Source organism: Pteropus medius, unplaced genomic scaffold (genome assembly GCF_902729225.1).
Source record: "Pteropus medius unplaced genomic scaffold, Ma_sr-lr_union100, whole genome shotgun sequence".
NCBI lineage: Eukaryota > Metazoa > Chordata > Mammalia > Chiroptera > Pteropodidae > Pteropus > Pteropus medius.
The window spans coordinates 4,206,055-4,224,168 of NW_024340692.1; the positions used below are offsets into that span (position 1 = coordinate 4,206,055).

The following is an 18,114-nucleotide window of genomic DNA, read 5'->3' on the forward strand; positions in this document are numbered from 1 at the left end:
GGAATTTCTGCTACCTGTGTAATTTGTGTCTACAGGGGTAGACGCAAATTTCATCTGTTCTATGGCCAATCCAACTTCCTATCGGTAAAGGTGCGTAACCTCTTCAACCTTTTGTAATACTGACTCTGCTGTGATTTTATTTTATTTCTAATATTCTTCCTTGTAATAAACAAAGGAAGAAATGATAAAAAACAAAAGTCGAAAAATAACTTTATGAATCATGCCAAGTTTTTAAAGAATTCCTATCAGATTTCACTTAGTGTCGGCTCAGAGCATTGATACCAGATTATTCCCAGAGGGAATAATTCATGAATATTTTCAGCTGCGTTAAAGAGTAAGGAGTCATGAGATTCCTCAGTATGAGGTTCTGTGCAGCAGAAACTTTATACTGATGCATTCTCTTGCCCTCACATGTCATCCTGCCATTTTTCAAAAGGGAGAGACGAAAGTCTCAACAAGAAAGATAAAAAGTTGTTTCAGACTATCATTGTTCTGAAATAAAACCCATGATGCAAGATTAACAGGTCTCATCTGCTGAATATTAAAAACTTTTCAGAACTCCCAGCTTTAAAAGATATTTCTTAGAAGTCTATTGTCATGTAGTGCCCAAGACTATGTTTTAACAATAGATACGAAGAAAAATACTTTTACAATAAATATTTTATAATAAAATATGGTGACTAAGAAAGGAATGGTAACATATATCACCTGGTAAAATATCTGAAACTAGAAAAGCATAATTTTACATTTTTACTCTCAAGAGTATGTCCTAAAATTCTGATTGATGTATCCTCTCCTCTCCCCTTCCCGACCACCATCACTGCCACCAAAAAGTGTAAATCAAATAGGCAGAGGAAGGGAAGGTGAGAAGAGTTACGTGATGATACCAAAACTGCTCTGATGACTGATGTGCTAGGCCAAGTCTCTAGCAAAATCTTCCTGTTGATCAAAAAATAAAATCTTAGAAGAAAATACAGATTGAGGACAATAAGGTATAACTCATAATGACTATAACCAATGTTTAAATGCTACGGTTTGAGTATTTAATAACTGTTTTCCCAATTTGCAACACATCCTTAAAACAAGTGCTTCTGTACACACCATCTTATTTCTTGAAATATTTTATTTCATTTAGCATTGCTTACAGCTCTATTACCTGGAAATTTTGAAGAAACAATGAATGCTTGCGCATACCAAATCTTCAGAGGAGAATCCTAAAATTTTAACTAGCGAATAACAAAATTGTTTTTGTGACAATATTACATCAGAAAATGTCATTTACCTTGTGTCAACAGAAAAAATTACAAACTAATTCTTCAAGTTAGGCCTGAAACCTAGAACATTTAGATTCCTCAGCAGCACCCTTTAGAGCCTGTGGAACTATAGGCTACCAGCTGTCAAGCAGCTAGATAAGATTGAGGACAAATTCTCATAGATAACAACTTTAAGTAACCCCAAAATCTTTTTGATACCTTATTATTAAAATGGTCCCACTTACCAAAAAGGTCAGATTTCCAATAATCTCAAACATTCAAAGCACAAGCATGGACCCAGAAATAAATGAAAAAGAATATCCATGGGACAAACACCTGTCACAAAATACAGTCTCTTTAACTTCACCGTTGAGATCCTTAGACTGAGTGAGCCCTGTCAACTCTAAATTAAGGGCCAGTGAAAATGGAAATCTGAAAATCAGGGAAGACCTAAATTATAAAATAAAGACAAAACTTTCTTTTAGTATCAGAAAATAAAGAACCATACTTTTAAAAGGAAACGAAAGAACTAATAGAAGTTACTTAAGAGTAAACAGGAATAGTCTTTTTCAGGGGCAATCAGTGAATATGTAACAAAAACCTTAGCATGTGCTTAATCTTACTGCAGCAAATCCACTACTATATTCTAAAGAAAAAAACAGGAAATCATGCAAAAATTTATGTGAAAAGATATTCATTGCCACCTTATTCATAATAACCAGAAAAATTAATGACTCAAACATCCATCAATAGAAAACTGATTAAATATACTGTAGTAGATGTATGTAGTGGAATATAACTCAATCATCAACAATGATGAGATAAATATGTATTTACTGACAAGAAAGACATCCATGATGTTATTAAGTTAAAAAGATGCTTACGATAGTGTCGCCCAATTATTGTCTAAGTATATATAGACATATTATATATGCTATGTACATGTGTTTGTATTTATGACTAAAAAATAACGAGTAACTACAAGAATATATACCAAAATGTTAACACTGATTATCTCTGAATGGCAGAACTTCAAATTATCTTAATTTTCCTCTATGCTTTTCAGAGTCTAACTTCTTATTGTCATAATCATGTACGATCTTCTTAATTTTTTAAAAGCTAATTTCAATATTAGCAAAATTTCTATGAAGTTGTAGTGTTTAAAGATAAATGACATTATACATGAGTACTTTACACTATTATTATAATGTTACAGTTTATAATAATGAACCAGCAAACAAAAATATTAATTAGGTATGTTATATATTTATTTAAAAAACAGCATTTGACATATTTAGCAAGATTTTCATTTAAAATGGCTGGTTTTCATGTTTTAAAAAATAATCAGATATCTGAAAATTAACTTATGTGGTTGGGATAACACAAAGAAGAAAATATCTAAATAATACAATCTCTCAAGTGAAACTGCCTAACATCTCTTTAATTTCTAAATATGCCAGAAAAGGAGGAATTTCTTGTATAGCAATTAGAAGTCTGCCACATTAAGTAGCAGAGAATACATGTAAAAAATTACCAGGAGTGATTCTTGATATTTTTATCACCTGATAGTTTAGAAACAGATATTTATTTCTTCCTTCTATACATAAAAAATAACAAAATTATCTTCAAGATGCTCTTTATGATTTAACTTTATAAATAGAACAAAATAGCTAGAAGAAACTTCTATACCTGGAAAATAAGTATAAATGTAAAAAACTATGGTCTCCAAAAAGTCGTGGGTATAACACATAACAAAAGCCATACCATGTAAAGACTATGTAATAACATGTTGGGTAAAGGGTGATTAAAGGATTATTGCATTTATGGTGACGACTTTGTTGTTTAAAATCTTCATAAGTAAATGGTTTCATAACGAAGCCTTTCTATATAAACACATATTTATAAAATATACTATATTTCCAGAGGTATAGTTATTATGCACTAAGCCTTTAACATTTTTATGAGATGGTTTGGGGGACTTTTTCTTTTTAAATTACATGAGCCTAGAAGTGAAAAATTGATACCAAGTCTCTCGAGGACACGCACAACTTAGGCGAAACATTCCAGGGCTGACCTGTTGAACAAGGGTCTGGAATCAAGCACTTCTTCACCGATAGTCACAGAGGGCCTTCTCTGAACTAGGCACACGGCTGAACTCTGAGGATGCAGCAGTGAATGGAACCAATGTCCTGGCCTCATGAAGCTTTCAAGTTAGTGGATGGCTAACAAATACTGATTGTTTACAATGTATCTGTGACTATTCTAAGCACTTCAGATGTAGTAACCCACTTAATCGCCTGTCACACTGAGTTAGAAACTTTTACTATGGTAGCTTTACAGATGTAGAGGTTGAAATACAGTTTAAGTAACTTTCCCAGTTAATTTCTTTTGGATTTCTATTCTCTTCACTATTTTCCTCACAAATGAAATTGTATTCCACAGACAGATCTCACCTTTATTCTTTTCTTCTCTCAGCCAACACACACACACACACACTACACACACACACACACACACACACACACACACACACACACACACACACACACAATCTTCAGTAAGCGATAGATTACAAAAGGCAGAAAGTCACAATTAAAAGCATGAATGGACCAGTTACACACTGGGTATGTGACCTTTAGCAATTTACTTCATATCAATAAACTTTAGCTAGTTTCTTTATAAAATGTATAAAAGCAGAGCACCTATTATTCATAAGGTCATTGCAGGGATTAAATGAGATAATAGATATAAGGTGCTTAGCATGGTAACTGGTAACAGAATAACGTTATAACAAATGTTAGCTACTGATATTGTTCTTTGTTGTTATTGTTGAATGAAGATGGAGACACACTTATTGCATGCCTGCTAAAATCTGCCAGATATTAAAAATACTACATAACATAATTATTGAAAGAACACAATTCGAAGTATAAAATAATGAGTAATGGAGATTATCTTTAAAAAGTATGGCAGAATATTTTTATTACAAACTCTTCTGCATTGACATTATACTGGACTTTTCAGCTAAAGCTAACTTGTCTGATCTAGGTGGTTTTATTTTTTTTCCAGTATTCTAGTAGACCAATATGCTGGTAATCTGAGAGATAAAAACACAGGTATAATTATTCTAAACTTTCCACAGGAGCTTAGACAAAGCATTTTAGTGCCATATGCCTCACTGGAACATAAGGAAACACGGAAAAGTAAGTAGGGAGGTAAAGTTGATATTGATCAAAATTATTTAAAGCTTTTGAAGAAATTAGGAAGAGTGAAGGAATCAAATAAAAAGATATAAAGAATATCCTAAATAACCATTCCTCAAAATAAAACTTGCACATACACCTCTTAAAAGTAACAAAAACAAGCTACCGTTGCATACTTCATGTTTCCAAGGGGGCCCATGAATGGCTGCAAAAAGAACAGCCACCATGCATTGCCTGCTTTCTTTGTGCTAGGCACCATGTTCTCTACCTTACATGGATTGCCTCATTCGATCCTACCACAGGCCTGAGAAATGGGTGATATTACACTTTTTTTGCAGATAAAGGAAATTGAGGCTAAAAGCTAGCAGATCTCAGAGACCAGCTGAGCATCAGTCATATGTTCTTTGGGTCCAGAGAGAAAAGGTAATCCATTCACCATTTTGCTTGTCAATTGTGCTCCTTGGTCTTCTTTCTGCCCAGAATTATACTTATAATAAAGCTTTTCCCACTGGAAAAGACAGACAGGGTGTCTAGGAAAACTTCAGCACCTACTGCTGTAAATGATGGCTGTGTAGGTTGGCCAAACGGTTCATACACTACCACAACTTGCATAGTGATATTCTCCTCATCATAATCAAAGGACATGCACTCTTTGAATAGTCCACTTCATCAGCACTGAGTATAAAGGTAAACAAATACTGGATATCTAAATATGCAGACACACTTAGCATAAATATACATATTTATATACTGCAAAAAGTTAAAAAGTAGGGTTCCGTAATATAAGCCTGTTAAATGGAAACACAATATTTTATTGTGACTTTGTCTACAGTACAGCATAAACTATGACCTACATCATACATAGATGCATAATGAATATTTTCGTAAATGGAAGAAAAACTCCACTATAGATTTAAAAGGTTTTACTCTTACGATTTAACATAGGTGTCTAGATGTTTTAGTGTCAGATTTTATGAATTAAAGCTTTGCAGTCAAATATATCTAGACTTAAATCAAGGTTCTGGGCCCCGCCTTCTACTTGCTGTTGATTTTAGGAGCATTGTCTGTTGTTTTTCAACTGAGAAGTAGAGATAATGCTATCCATTTGACAGTTCATTGTGAGAATTAAATGAGATCATGTATTTAAAGAGGTAAGCATGATACCTCATGCACAGTAAGTGCTCACTGAAATGGTAGCTACTATTATTATAATTAAGGTCTTCGATTAATACAGTGCCCTTCTTCTCAAAGTACTCCAAGCATATCACCAACTGTGTATGTGTCTGTGTGTGTATAAAACACTATTATGGCCCAAATCATGTGCTCTTCTCTACATGGAATACTAAACCGAAATATATATTATTAAACTACAATGTATATTACAGCATGTCAGTGCAAAACTTAGCCAAGTGTTTGGTAAATGGTAATATGCACAATTATTTTTATTAGAACTTGAAAAAGATAGTAATTTAAAATATAGGTTTATACATTCTCTTCTTGCTACTCATAGATGTCAAAGTCATGGAGAGTTCACACTTTCCCCCCAGAATGGCATTCCTAGGAATCAGTCTCTTTCCAAATCACCAAAATCTAGAGTTTGGGAAAAGTCTTTATTTTTGAATTATAACAAGAATTAAGCTCTGTGAGATTCTGAATCAAGACAGCCAAGTAAAGGATTATTTTAAAACCACTAGAAAAATCTCAAATCATACTGTACTTGTGGTTACAATGAATTGATAAATAATGATAATCAAATTTATACTAAATAATGGTACAGTATTCTAGCCTATAATTGGAAATAAAAAATTTTTATGCTTAGTTTTATAATTACATATAGTTTAGGTATATTGGTGGACAATCTGATGAAAAAAACAACTAGTTTTTATTTTTTCTTTGTAGAGCATCAATTTGAGTATTAATAACAAATTAAATTAGGGTATGGAATATGTAGGGAAAATTAACATAGCTCCATTTGGACTGACATTAATTTTCCACAAACTTAAAATTAAAGAATGAAAAAGTTTATTTTAAACCTCAAAATGTGAAACAGAAACTGAATTTTGAGAGATATTGCTCTTTTAAATACACTGCTAAATCTAGGCTGCTATTGAACAAGGACGACCTCTTTTGAAATATCAAGCTCCCTATATTTTAGATAATGTTCAAAGACTTTTCTAATAAAGGCATTGGGCATTAAAAGAATAAAGCAAATACTGAATTAAAAAAATTAAATTAAAAAAAAATTTAACCCTATAAAAAAGATCATGACACAATATAACCTAGAATAGAAAGATACTTGCAGCATCTGAAAGTGACTGTTTTAAAAAATAATTATCTTTATTATTTTTAAATTATTTGAGGTTTTGTGATTTAGTGCTTGAGTTTTATAAATGAAATAACCCAATTTGCACATATTATAATGTTCATTAAAACTAATCATTAAAGGGGAAAATACTCTACATTGCAAAGTACAGTTAGGTTCTAGATTTGCTGAAATTAAATAAATTACCACGTAAGAAATGTTGGCTATACTTTGAAATTAACACTGAAAATTTTCAAATATCTCTCTCGATAATTTTACCTAAAGTGATTTATTTTAAAAAACAGTAAGAGCTACAAATTGAGACTAGCTTAAAGAGATAAAAGCCTAGCATCTTATTGTCCTCTCCTGAAGAAAAAAGTATTCTTTTAATACTATACTTATCTATAAAAGACATATTTTTTCTTGTTACAAAAAATAATTTTCTGCATTACTTAATAGGCTGGATCGAGGCTTAAAAAAAAAAAGCACAATTATTTGTTTAATACAGTGTTACATGACAGAAGAAAAATGAAGAAAAAAAATTTTGCATCTCCTTTATGTTATTCACAATAGTTTGAGGCTTTCATTCTCTCCAGTTAGTGCAATTTATTTTTCCACACGTCTCAGCAGCAAACAATGTTATTTAGACTCTAACCTGGCACGCTACAACCTCTGGCCTGCCCTTGAGCCCCTCCACTGCAAAGGTCTCCAGGTGCAGTTTGGGTAGCTGCAGGGTGAAGTCATTCCTACTTGCCGCAGTCCGTGACAGCGAGATCTGATCTCTGACCTAAAGGGAAAAAAACAGCATCAATGGTAATTCCCCTTCAGACACATTAACTGGGATGAACTGGGTCCCCTTGAGCCCACTGAGTGGACTTGCATTGATCGCTGGACCTGAAATCCATGAATAAATTTAGGACTAATTGATTTTTCGTTGCAAATAAATCTCTAATTCGGAGTGCTGGGGGAGAATGTTAAGAAGAAAAAGCATCCTCCTGCTTGAAATGAGGGAGGGAAGAAGAGTCACTAGAGCTCTTCTGATCAAGAGGTTCTGAATTATTTTTCACTGTTGCACCCTGAAAAGAATAAGGAAAGAAGGACAACACAGCCACAAAATAAAAACCAAACAGTAACATCCTAATTATTATCGCTTTCTTAATAAGATGTTTAATTTAACTGGTATTAACTGATATATAGAGAGATAGATATATATATAGATATACATATATATATATATATATATATTTGACAAGGTGATTATTAGGTACTAGTCTTTGAAAAATAACTTCAATAATTGGTATCCTGAAATAAAAACAAATATACTCGACACCCAAGAATACTTAAAAATATACCAGCAAGAGGTTTGTTTGCCCTTTTTACTCTTACTAAACTTGAGTCTTATTGATTAAATACATATAAACCAACTTGGTAATGCAACTTCTAAATAAGATAATGGATAAAATCGGTAGTATTTGTACTCTATTTTAAGTATTCAGAAAAGTAACAATACAAACAATTCACAGATACAGGAAAAATACCAGTTCTCTATCCAGTATAGATATCACGTGGAGTTGATATTACACTGCCACCTTCTGGAAAAATGAGAAAATACTCCCTTTATGATACAAATACTAGATATAAGAAAACATTCAGAAATAGACATTTTCATTTTTAATTTCCAAACAGTAAAATCCCTAACAATTCCACAGTTTACTTTGCTTTTAAGATCAATAAACTCTCATTTTTAATCATATGGATTAATGATAGTAGTTTTCATATGTATGCATATTTTCTAACTATCCTTATGCCTGAATTGATTTTAAAAATTTATCTCTTTGCTACCACATATAAAGTCACAGAATAGAAAGAGTTTTTTATGAGTTTTATGACTTTTAGCAAAGGTCAAAATGGGTAGAACTATAGAAAATAACATTAATTGCTCAAGTAATTGGATTTAAATCTCTACTTTTATCTGAGCAACTTCAAATGTAACTTGGCAATAATATACGATAGAAAACCTGTCTTTCATTTTTCTTTTCTATATTGGCAACTTGTAAAACAGCTTAAATTATTTTTTATTTTACGAACAAACTATCATACAATATAATGTTTCCTTAAATCAGCAAATACATACAAATATATGACATATTTAATTGTTCATGCTTGTCTATTAAAATCCTTCTATTCCTAAGTTGATCTGAAGAATATCTGTCAATAAGTGAATGTCAAAGTTTATGCTGTAAAACATACACTATAATGCAATTTTTAGAATACTGTGAGTATTATATGCATGATGGAGCTCCAATTCAGAACGTATGTTTATCTGTAACAAATATTCTCCAGTCTCTAGTCAGTATGAGAATGTTGTTAAACTTACCTAACATTATAGAATAAATCATATTTTACAAATATATTTGTTTTAGGTTTTATATTTTACATGTATGGATAACTTTTCTTGCTCTTTTTTTTTTTTTTTTTTTGGTCACCAATGTGCAGTCAGATAAAAGAAAACATTAATGTGGATTAAGGTACTGAGAATTTATCAACATCAAACCACTGGTGTTTTGCCTTCTACCCTTCTGAACCATAGTCAATAGATCTAAATATTTTACTGCACCCTGGCCAATTCATTGTTTGATGTTTAAAAACTCACCAAGAATCAAAGAAAATTTATTAAATTTGAGCCCCCAAATGAGATACTATTAGCTTTGAAAGTCAAGTTTAACTGCGATATTGATGATTCTCTTTTTTCTATGACAAAATTCACTAGGGATATCCTGGATGTCAAAGTACAAAAGCAGATTGCGAATACGGACAAAGGGGGGTGAGGGTACTAGGAGCAATGTAGGTATAATCCACAACACAGTGCTAGCACTGGAGGTCCTTTAACCCTATTCACACCAGGTACTACACTTCTGTGAAGCTGGATGAAGCTTACATACAGGAACAGTAAGCCACATTTCGTATTCTCTAAATAAGCTTTCTGAACAAAATTAAGGTGGGGCATTTGGCATTTAAAACTGAAATTTATTATGAAATTAACGTTTTCACTACAACATTATTTAATTTGGCAAACCAAAAATTCTTTATTTTAGATTTAAAAACTCAAAATGCAGCTGTTTTGCTAAACCTAATAATGAGTATCATAATTATATTATTTGACTCATGTGCATATGTTAATACTGTTATTTAATTATAAATTATCTGTCAAATGTTGACAGTGCCACCATGATATAAAATAGATGTAATCTCACAAATATTTCTACTAAAATTTAAGAATTTTTTCCACTTTTAAATTATAGCAAAACTTTGAGAGCAGGCATCTAAAATGTTCTCCCAATATTTCTAGAAAAAGGTATTTTTTAAATCTTAAAAAAGGATTGGCTAAGAATTACTTTATTTTAATGGGTCAAGGAAGTGAAAGCATCATGTTCAGAGAATACAAAACAGTGACAGTAAGACAAGTAAAAATATAATGGCACAGCAAAGGAGCAGGAAAGAAACATGACAAGGAATGGGGAAAAAAATAGAGGGTAAAAGGGAGACTGGTTCAGAAAGAATGAAGAAGGCAAGTTTGAATTTCAGAGTGTGAACAAGGATAAACAGGGCAGAGATTCAACACAGAACATAGAAAAAGGACTCTCCCCTTATTGCATTAAATTCGTTCATGAAAAAAAATAGAACAGGCAGGCTGAGAACAAAGCAACTAGAATCAGAAAAGAAATAAGTGGGATTTTTTTAGGAAATACTACCCATTGGATACAAAATGATTCCTTTCAAAAATGAGAATCTAAAGTAAGTTCTTTTACTGTCAAAAGTTTTGAATTAACGATATTAGAACAGTAAAATTATTTTTTTCTCTTAAAGGAAAAATGTGTTCACTCTGTAAAATACAGATTTTAATGCAAATTAATGTTAAAATAACCATTGTCACCTGTCCATGGATTATAATTTTACATTTCAAATTCATTTTAAATATAATTTCAAGACAGTTTTAATTCTGTTTACAGCACATCATTACTTATCCTATAATTAAGATACTATACCCTTTTCATTGATTTATTTATAGATGTGAGCGATAAAAACTATATATACAATGTTTTTCTACTTCAACATTGCTAACAGCTCACTTTTAACGTTTAATGAATTTTTCATAAAATTTCATAATATAAATCTCAATTGCCAAATTGTATACGTTGTTATAACATTCTATAAAAGTTGTACAATTTCATATTTTGACAAAGAATAAAGATAACTATATTACTCCATTCTAAAATTTTGATTTTTAGAGAGTAGTTTACTTTCTCCTTTTCTTATTAGTTTCAGAAAACAGATATTTCTAATAGATATACTATACAAGAGATGTACAGAGAAAAATAAATGAAACTTTCTAAGAAGTAAAATATTGTTGCAAAATATATATTTATTTTTTATAGCAATCTAGTTCCAGAATTCAGTGATTCATAAGATCCATGTTGTACTATTCTATTCCTTTGATTAGCCTTTACTTACAAGACACCAACCTGTTTTCTAATTTTCTATACTCCAACCATAACACCAAAAAAGCTATTTCTCCTAGATATATCAACTATTAAATTAAATTAGTCATTTTTAGAAAAGCTGTTCAACTCTCAAAATGTGAAGCTGCATCCTGTATCATGAACAGCTCTAAATTCCTCTGGACCCAATGTTCCAATTAAAAAAAAAACAAAAAAAAACCTCATGAAATGTACTACTAGCTATGTCTTTATCAATAATATACCAAGGAGAAGTAGCAAGTAGTAGATCAAAATTCCAGATACACTTAAGAACATGTGTAAGAAAATGTATATAATGCCTGCATCTTGAATGCCTAGGAAATGTAACTGATATTAGGATTCTACATCACATTCTTAATCTATCTAAAATTATATTTTTCTCTAATCTATTATTGTTTCTAATACTTCAAAATAAACATTCTTATCAGAAATATCCCATCAAATACAGACTTCTACAATATTTCCTGTAACCTCCATTCTTACCACTCTGTGTTAGTGTTTTACTTTGCTTCCACATTCCCTGCTTTCCTTTATCCCTATCCTTCCTCTGTACTTCCTTCCACATCCGTTGATACCTTGTTGCATTCCCTTCTCTATCCTAATTTTTTATCCTACACCCTTAGAGCAGCCTATGCCCTATTTTTCAACAAATGTAGTAAAGAGCAGTATGCAGTCGACTCACTACAGCCTAGGAACCAAATTCAGCCCACTGCCTGTTATTATAAATAAAGTTTTATTGGAACACAGCTATGGTCATTCATTTATGTATGTATATCTTTGGATGCTTTCCTGCTACAATGACAGAGTTGAGTAGAGACAGAAACCATATGGTCCACAAAGTTAAAATATTTACTATCTGGCTCTTTAAAGAAAACATTGGCCATCTCTGCCTTAGAGGTACAGAAGGAAAGACAGTATTCCTCACCATCTATAAAGTTTCTTAAAATGATCACATCTCACCAGAGAATGTATGAGCAATCTCTAGTAAAGTCAACCTTATATCACTAACACAGAGTGTCATCTCAGACACTTTCTGGCTCCTTTTTCCTAGTGTTTCATAAAATAAGTGTACTAACTCCTGATGTATTTTGAAGTTCACATAATCTAGTATACAACTTGACTGAGTCTCACTTTCCTGGCACAACTACTGATCACCAATTCTTATATCTAATCAACAGAAAATTTGGTTAAACAAGTAAAATAGTCATACTGGAGAGCCTTTTGTAAATAGAAAAATAAATGAATCCGCCAGAGTTAAATATACTCTGTAATAACACTAGTAGCAAGAAAAATGCTATTCATACAGATACTCTTAGTAAGTAATAAGAATGTCATTCCAAACTCACAAATTCTAGAAGGCAGTAGAAAGAGAGAATAACAACAACAACAAAAAAGATATTTAGACAGTTCTAGGACTCTGGTATGTGCCTAGTGATAAAAGCAGGGATTAAAGCATGCCAACACAATGGAAATGATATTCATGAACTAGATAGTTATAGCTTAATGGATATTTCTCACTTTCTCTTACTTTTTCCCTAACTATTTAATTAATGAAACGGATCGAGGACAATACTATCCCTATTAGTAATAATACCATTAATACTTTCAAAAGTACAACATACTTTTCAAAGTACTCTCCACACTACCTCACTCAGTTCTACCATCTACCTTGTGAAATAGCTATTGCCACCCTAATATGAGGCTACTGAATCCAGTGTTCTTAACACGAAATAACTATGCTTCTTAATATCTCTAATGAACAGTTAATATTTGAGGAAATTGTTTAGGATTTTGGTACCTCTTTCATTTTTCTACTTAAACAACAACACTAATTTTTTTTTTCCTTTTCTTTGTCCTTTGTCTGGCAATCTTAGTAAAAGTGTGTTTCATAAAAGGATTTCTGTGATAAGCGAGAGAGACTATTATTTAAACATCCTTATTTTCCTCAGTAGTTTCATTGGGCCTGCGAGCATTCTCATTCATTCACGTTTTCTCTCCTCCCTGCTCTCCTCCTCCCCCAACAAGCATACAAGTGTAACACTGAGAATCAGGTTACCTGTGCAGCAATCACCCTTATATAATGGTCACAATCTCACATGGAAGATCTCCAAACTAGGGTGTCCCAAGATATATGCAACAGTTCCTGCTGTGCTCCAAACCTATGGGAAGGAGACCTTGGCACTCTCTCAGCAGAAGCGGGCACTCCATTGGTGCTGCAGCAAGCACAGACACTCGATATGAAAAGAGAGATGTGGGAAACTAGCCTTTTTTCACTGGCAGGTTATTTAACTTCACCTACAACTCTGGAACAGAGCCAGAACTCTCCAATGACTGCCAGCTGCTGTCACCAGAAAAGAAGGCAAAATCCACCACCACAACCACCCCATGCATTATAGTTACATCCCAATTATGCAACTAAAAAACTGATCTCTTGAATCAAATTATCACGCTGGCTACATTCCAATTAAGGATCTGAAAAACTGAACCCTCAAATCAAATTATTAAGCTGGAACACAGAGTGATTTAATCATGGACAGTTTATAAAGGCACTAGACAGCAGGATAAATCTGTAGAGCAGGTTATATTTCACAGAATGTACCCCGCAAACAGATTGCTGTGACCTTGAGCTATTTAAAAAACACAAAACCCATACTTGAGAATAGAGAAATGTATTTATGAATTGTTACAGTCCTTCACACAGAGATACTTTCTTTCCTAGGGTAAATTATTTCAACAAGAAAGACAGAGGTACGCTGAAATTAGTTATTTAGGTGTGTTTAAGCTAAAAACAGTTAAGCACTTGTACATGACATTCTGTAGTGTCTTATCTTCAGTTTGTCAAGGTTTTTAAATCCCTCTTGAGTTGGAGTACCATTTTTAGCTTGGCTAGGTCAGAATGACACTGAACAATATGAATGATGACACACAAGACAGCTATATGGACAGAGTTGTCATCAGCGAACCAGCTGTGCTAACACCTGTACGTCCTGCACAGCTGATCTTCAGAAGCAGGATCAAGAAGCTAAGAATGGAAAGGAGTTCAAAGATCATCAGTAACATTTTAGAGAGTCATTAATGAATCATTAAAAATTAGGTTTTAGAGGCAGGAGATCACTATTTCAATTTTTAAAATAGTGTCAGTTTCATAAATTAAAAAATACTCTATGGTCTTTGTATTACTTATAAATGTAGTAAAAAAACTAAAAATCAAAGATAACTACGTACTATCAAATACTCTGGTTAACCATTTTTAAGGTTATAAAATCACATTTAAAGATTTGGCTACGTAGAGTTTTCACTTGTCAGATCCTGTTTGACTCTATTCCATTCCACAATTCACTCTAACAATAGAAATAATCATCTTTCTATTTTTCATAAGCATCAAACTAGCTAGTACTTTTATATTCATTGTTAGTATACTTCTATTTCCTAGAGACAGACATTCTTAAAATTAAATTTAGGCTTTCTCTTCTAGCTCTTGATTAGGCAAAGTAAATACACACACTATTTTTAGAAATCAAATAAAGCAGGTCACAATATCAGCAAGACTCGCACTGGAATCTAGAGATGGCTTTAGTTATCTTTAGAGACTGGGTGATGATAAAAGTTTGACTCAATCAACAAACATTCATTATGTGCCCGCTGGGTACCAGGCACTGTGATGGATGCTGAGGATATAAAAATTCAGGTAAAGAATTCCATCCCTCAAGGACTTCAAACTCTAGCGGCATAATTAATCTCTCAAAATGCATTTCCTAGCTTCCCACTTATCTATAATGTCTTGTTTCTCCTGTCAATTGCTATATCGCTTTCTTTCTTTGCCAGAAAATACTACGTTAATCAATCTCAAACCTTTATCTGACTCACATATCCTGCTGATCACTCCATATTACTTTAAACTCAGTATTTCCAAAACAAAACTCATCACTGTCTCCCTTTACCCTACTGAAAAAAGCAAACAAATAAACTTGCTCTTTTGTACTTCTAACATCAGTTAATCTCACTACTCACACTGGGAATCACCCTCCCTGCCCTTCTCATCCTATTTTACTAAATATGCTATTTTACTAAGTAAGTTTCACATCCTTTCCTCAACACCACCTACCATCACTATCCTGGTTCAGATCTTCACCAGCCCTCATCTAGCCTACAGATTCATGGCTCTTAAAACCCCTTTCTTACTCACTACATCCAGTCTGCAAATCTGCCCTAAAGAGTCCAAATTCAATAAGGAAATCTGACCATATCACTCCTTAGCTACACCCTAGTTTATTCCCAGTTGTCTCCATTAAAACGATTCAAGGTTCTTGGAATGGCAAAAAAGTTCTTTCAGGACCTGGCTTCCAGCTGCCTCATTCAGCCTCATCTCTCATACTCTCCTTGCATTTAATGCTCAATTGAGGCTATCTGGCTATTCATGCTTCCATGCACTGGCACATGCTACTCTCTCTGCTAGAATGCCTTTACCATCTTTCCTCACACTTCAAAGTCCCATTCAGGCATTAATTTTCTCCTAAGAAACCTCCAGCTCACTCTTGGGTTTTCTAAGTATGTCTCATTGATGAATCACCCTATCTAAATGGATATAGACCTGCATCTTATGGATGCATATTTACCATGGTATACTGGAATTATCTGTGTTTCTACCTTGAGGGAAGGACTAGGAGATATATATATGTATATACACATATATACAGATACACACAGACGCGCGCGCGCACACGCACACACACATACACAGTTTCCCCAAGGAGGGTACAGTTTCTGGCACATAATATACACTCAAAAGGCATTAATAGGCTCAACTATTTATAGTCAATATTGTGTTTTATGACGGCTTAGAAGTTTTAAATAATTTTACTACAGAAACAAATCCAAAAGGGCTTCAGCAAAATCTCCTGTGACTCACTGGTTATTGTTCCAGTGTCATTTCAGCCTGATAAATTTAGAGAATTCATATATGCAAGGTCTTCTAGACAGTCTTTTGAGGTTTCTGGATTATGACTTCCTATTTTACCATTTAAACAATTTACTTAAAAGGTATTTAACACCTCTCAGTAAATGTTCAGTGAAAACTTTAAAGTTTATAATACACTATGATCATACATAGGAAACTTTCAGATAATTTTACCAAACTTGTAGAACTCAAGCAATCTCTAAAAGAATCCAGCCATATTACTAATTCAACAATTACAAAAAAAAATTACTACCAAAAATGTTCAGATTCTTCTCTACATTCAAATTTTACCCAAATCTACTTACTTTCACCCCCAGTTATAGTAAACAAAGACATCTCTCTGCCAAGACCTTTGTAAGTGGAAACAAATAATTAACTTAATTTTCTCATACCTAATCCTAAGTAATCCAGGCATTATCCTATCTATCCAGTCACTACCTTATCCTGAAAATAATTTCAATATAATTATTGTACTTTTACTCCAACACAATAAAAATGTTTGAAGAGGCTCTTAATTTTTAAAAATTTCAATTCCTATATTATCTATATTATCAGTAACATTAGGAGGTTTTTGCTGGTAAAGTTATTAGTAAAATAAAAGTATATAATAGTAGTGTGATCTTTCCATGCCACCATAATGGCACACGTGAATCTCCGGCCAATGCACTCAAGAGCATCAACAATGTTGCAAAGAGAGGTAAATGTCAGGTTCTTATTAGGCCGTGCTCCAAAGTCATCGTCTGGTTTCTGACTGTGAAGACGAAGCATGGTTACATTGGCAAATCTGAAAACACTGATGATCACAGAGCTGGGAAAATTGGCTAAACAAGTGTGGAGTGATCCGTCAGGTTAAACAAGTGTGGAGTGATCAGCCCCAGATTGGATATGCAACTCTAAGATCTAGAAAAATGGCAGAACAATCTGCTCCCATCCTAGCAGTTGGTTTCACTGTCCTGACAACTTTAGCAGGCCTCATGGACCATGAAGAAGCAAGACGAAAACACAAAGGACAGAAAATCCTGGGATTCTTTTTCTAGGAGTGTAATAGATACGTGCAAATAAAATGCCTCAATGGAAAAATATATATATATATTAGTGTGTGATATTAACAAAAATGTGGAGGAAGGAACTCCAAAAGCCAGATCTTCCAAAAAAGCAGCAAATAAACTGGCAAAGTTTATTAGAATCACCTTTTTCAGAACTCTGGAAACTAAATGAAATATGGCAACCAGACAAAAAGCTTAATCAAGGAAAAAACATCTGAATCTCGGTATTTAAAGAAATCTGTTGAAACACTAGCTTTCCACTAAATTAATAGAAGATATTTCAGTGGCTACACATGACAAAGAATACAGATTTTACGAAATTAGTTTTGAGATGTCACTAACCAAACAACCACTACTAGAGTAGCCAGTAACAATGAACACTAGAGATGGGGAAGAATTTGATTTCCAGAGTTGCCACATCGTAATATTCAGAATATCCTTTATTCAACAAAATATTATAAAGTATGCAAAGAAATAAAGTATGACCCATACACAAGAAAAGTAGAAATAAGAACTGTCCCTAAGGAAGCCTAGATATTGGATTTACCACCAAATAACTTTAAATCAATTATTTTAAATACTCTTTAAGAGTTAAAGGAAATAATGTGCAATGAACCAAAGGAAACCAAAAAGGGAAAATATAAGTAAAGAGATAGAAAGCATAAAAAGAAACCAGATAGAAATTTTGGAGTTGATACATTCAAAGTACTGAAATGGGGTGGGGGGGAGGCAGGGAAGGGAGGCACTGTCAACCAATAATTCTATATCCAACAAAAATATTCTTCAAAAAATGAAGAAGAAATTAAGCCACTTCA

General features: G+C 33.0%; 1 protein-coding gene and 1 pseudogene across 9 annotated transcripts in view; one reads left to right on the forward strand and one right to left on the reverse strand.

The window, feature by feature from the left end:
* The window catches only part of CCDC171 (coiled-coil domain containing 171), a 265,767-nt gene that overhangs the window by 66,023 nt on the left and 181,630 nt on the right, over positions 1 to 18,114 (reverse strand). For 8 of the 9 annotated variants that reach the window (XM_039873836.1, XM_039873897.1, XM_039874057.1 and 5 more), the window contains one exon: positions 7,414 to 7,545. The exons of the other annotated variant lie outside the window; for it this stretch is intronic. In XM_039873836.1, coding sequence (XP_039729770.1) covers positions 7,414 to 7,545 — 132 coding nt within the window. The remainder of the gene's footprint in view (positions 1 to 7,413; positions 7,546 to 18,114) is intronic. 9 annotated transcript variants of the gene reach the window in all.
* On the forward strand, positions 14,193 to 17,290 carry LOC120590067 (40S ribosomal protein S15a-like; annotated as a pseudogene).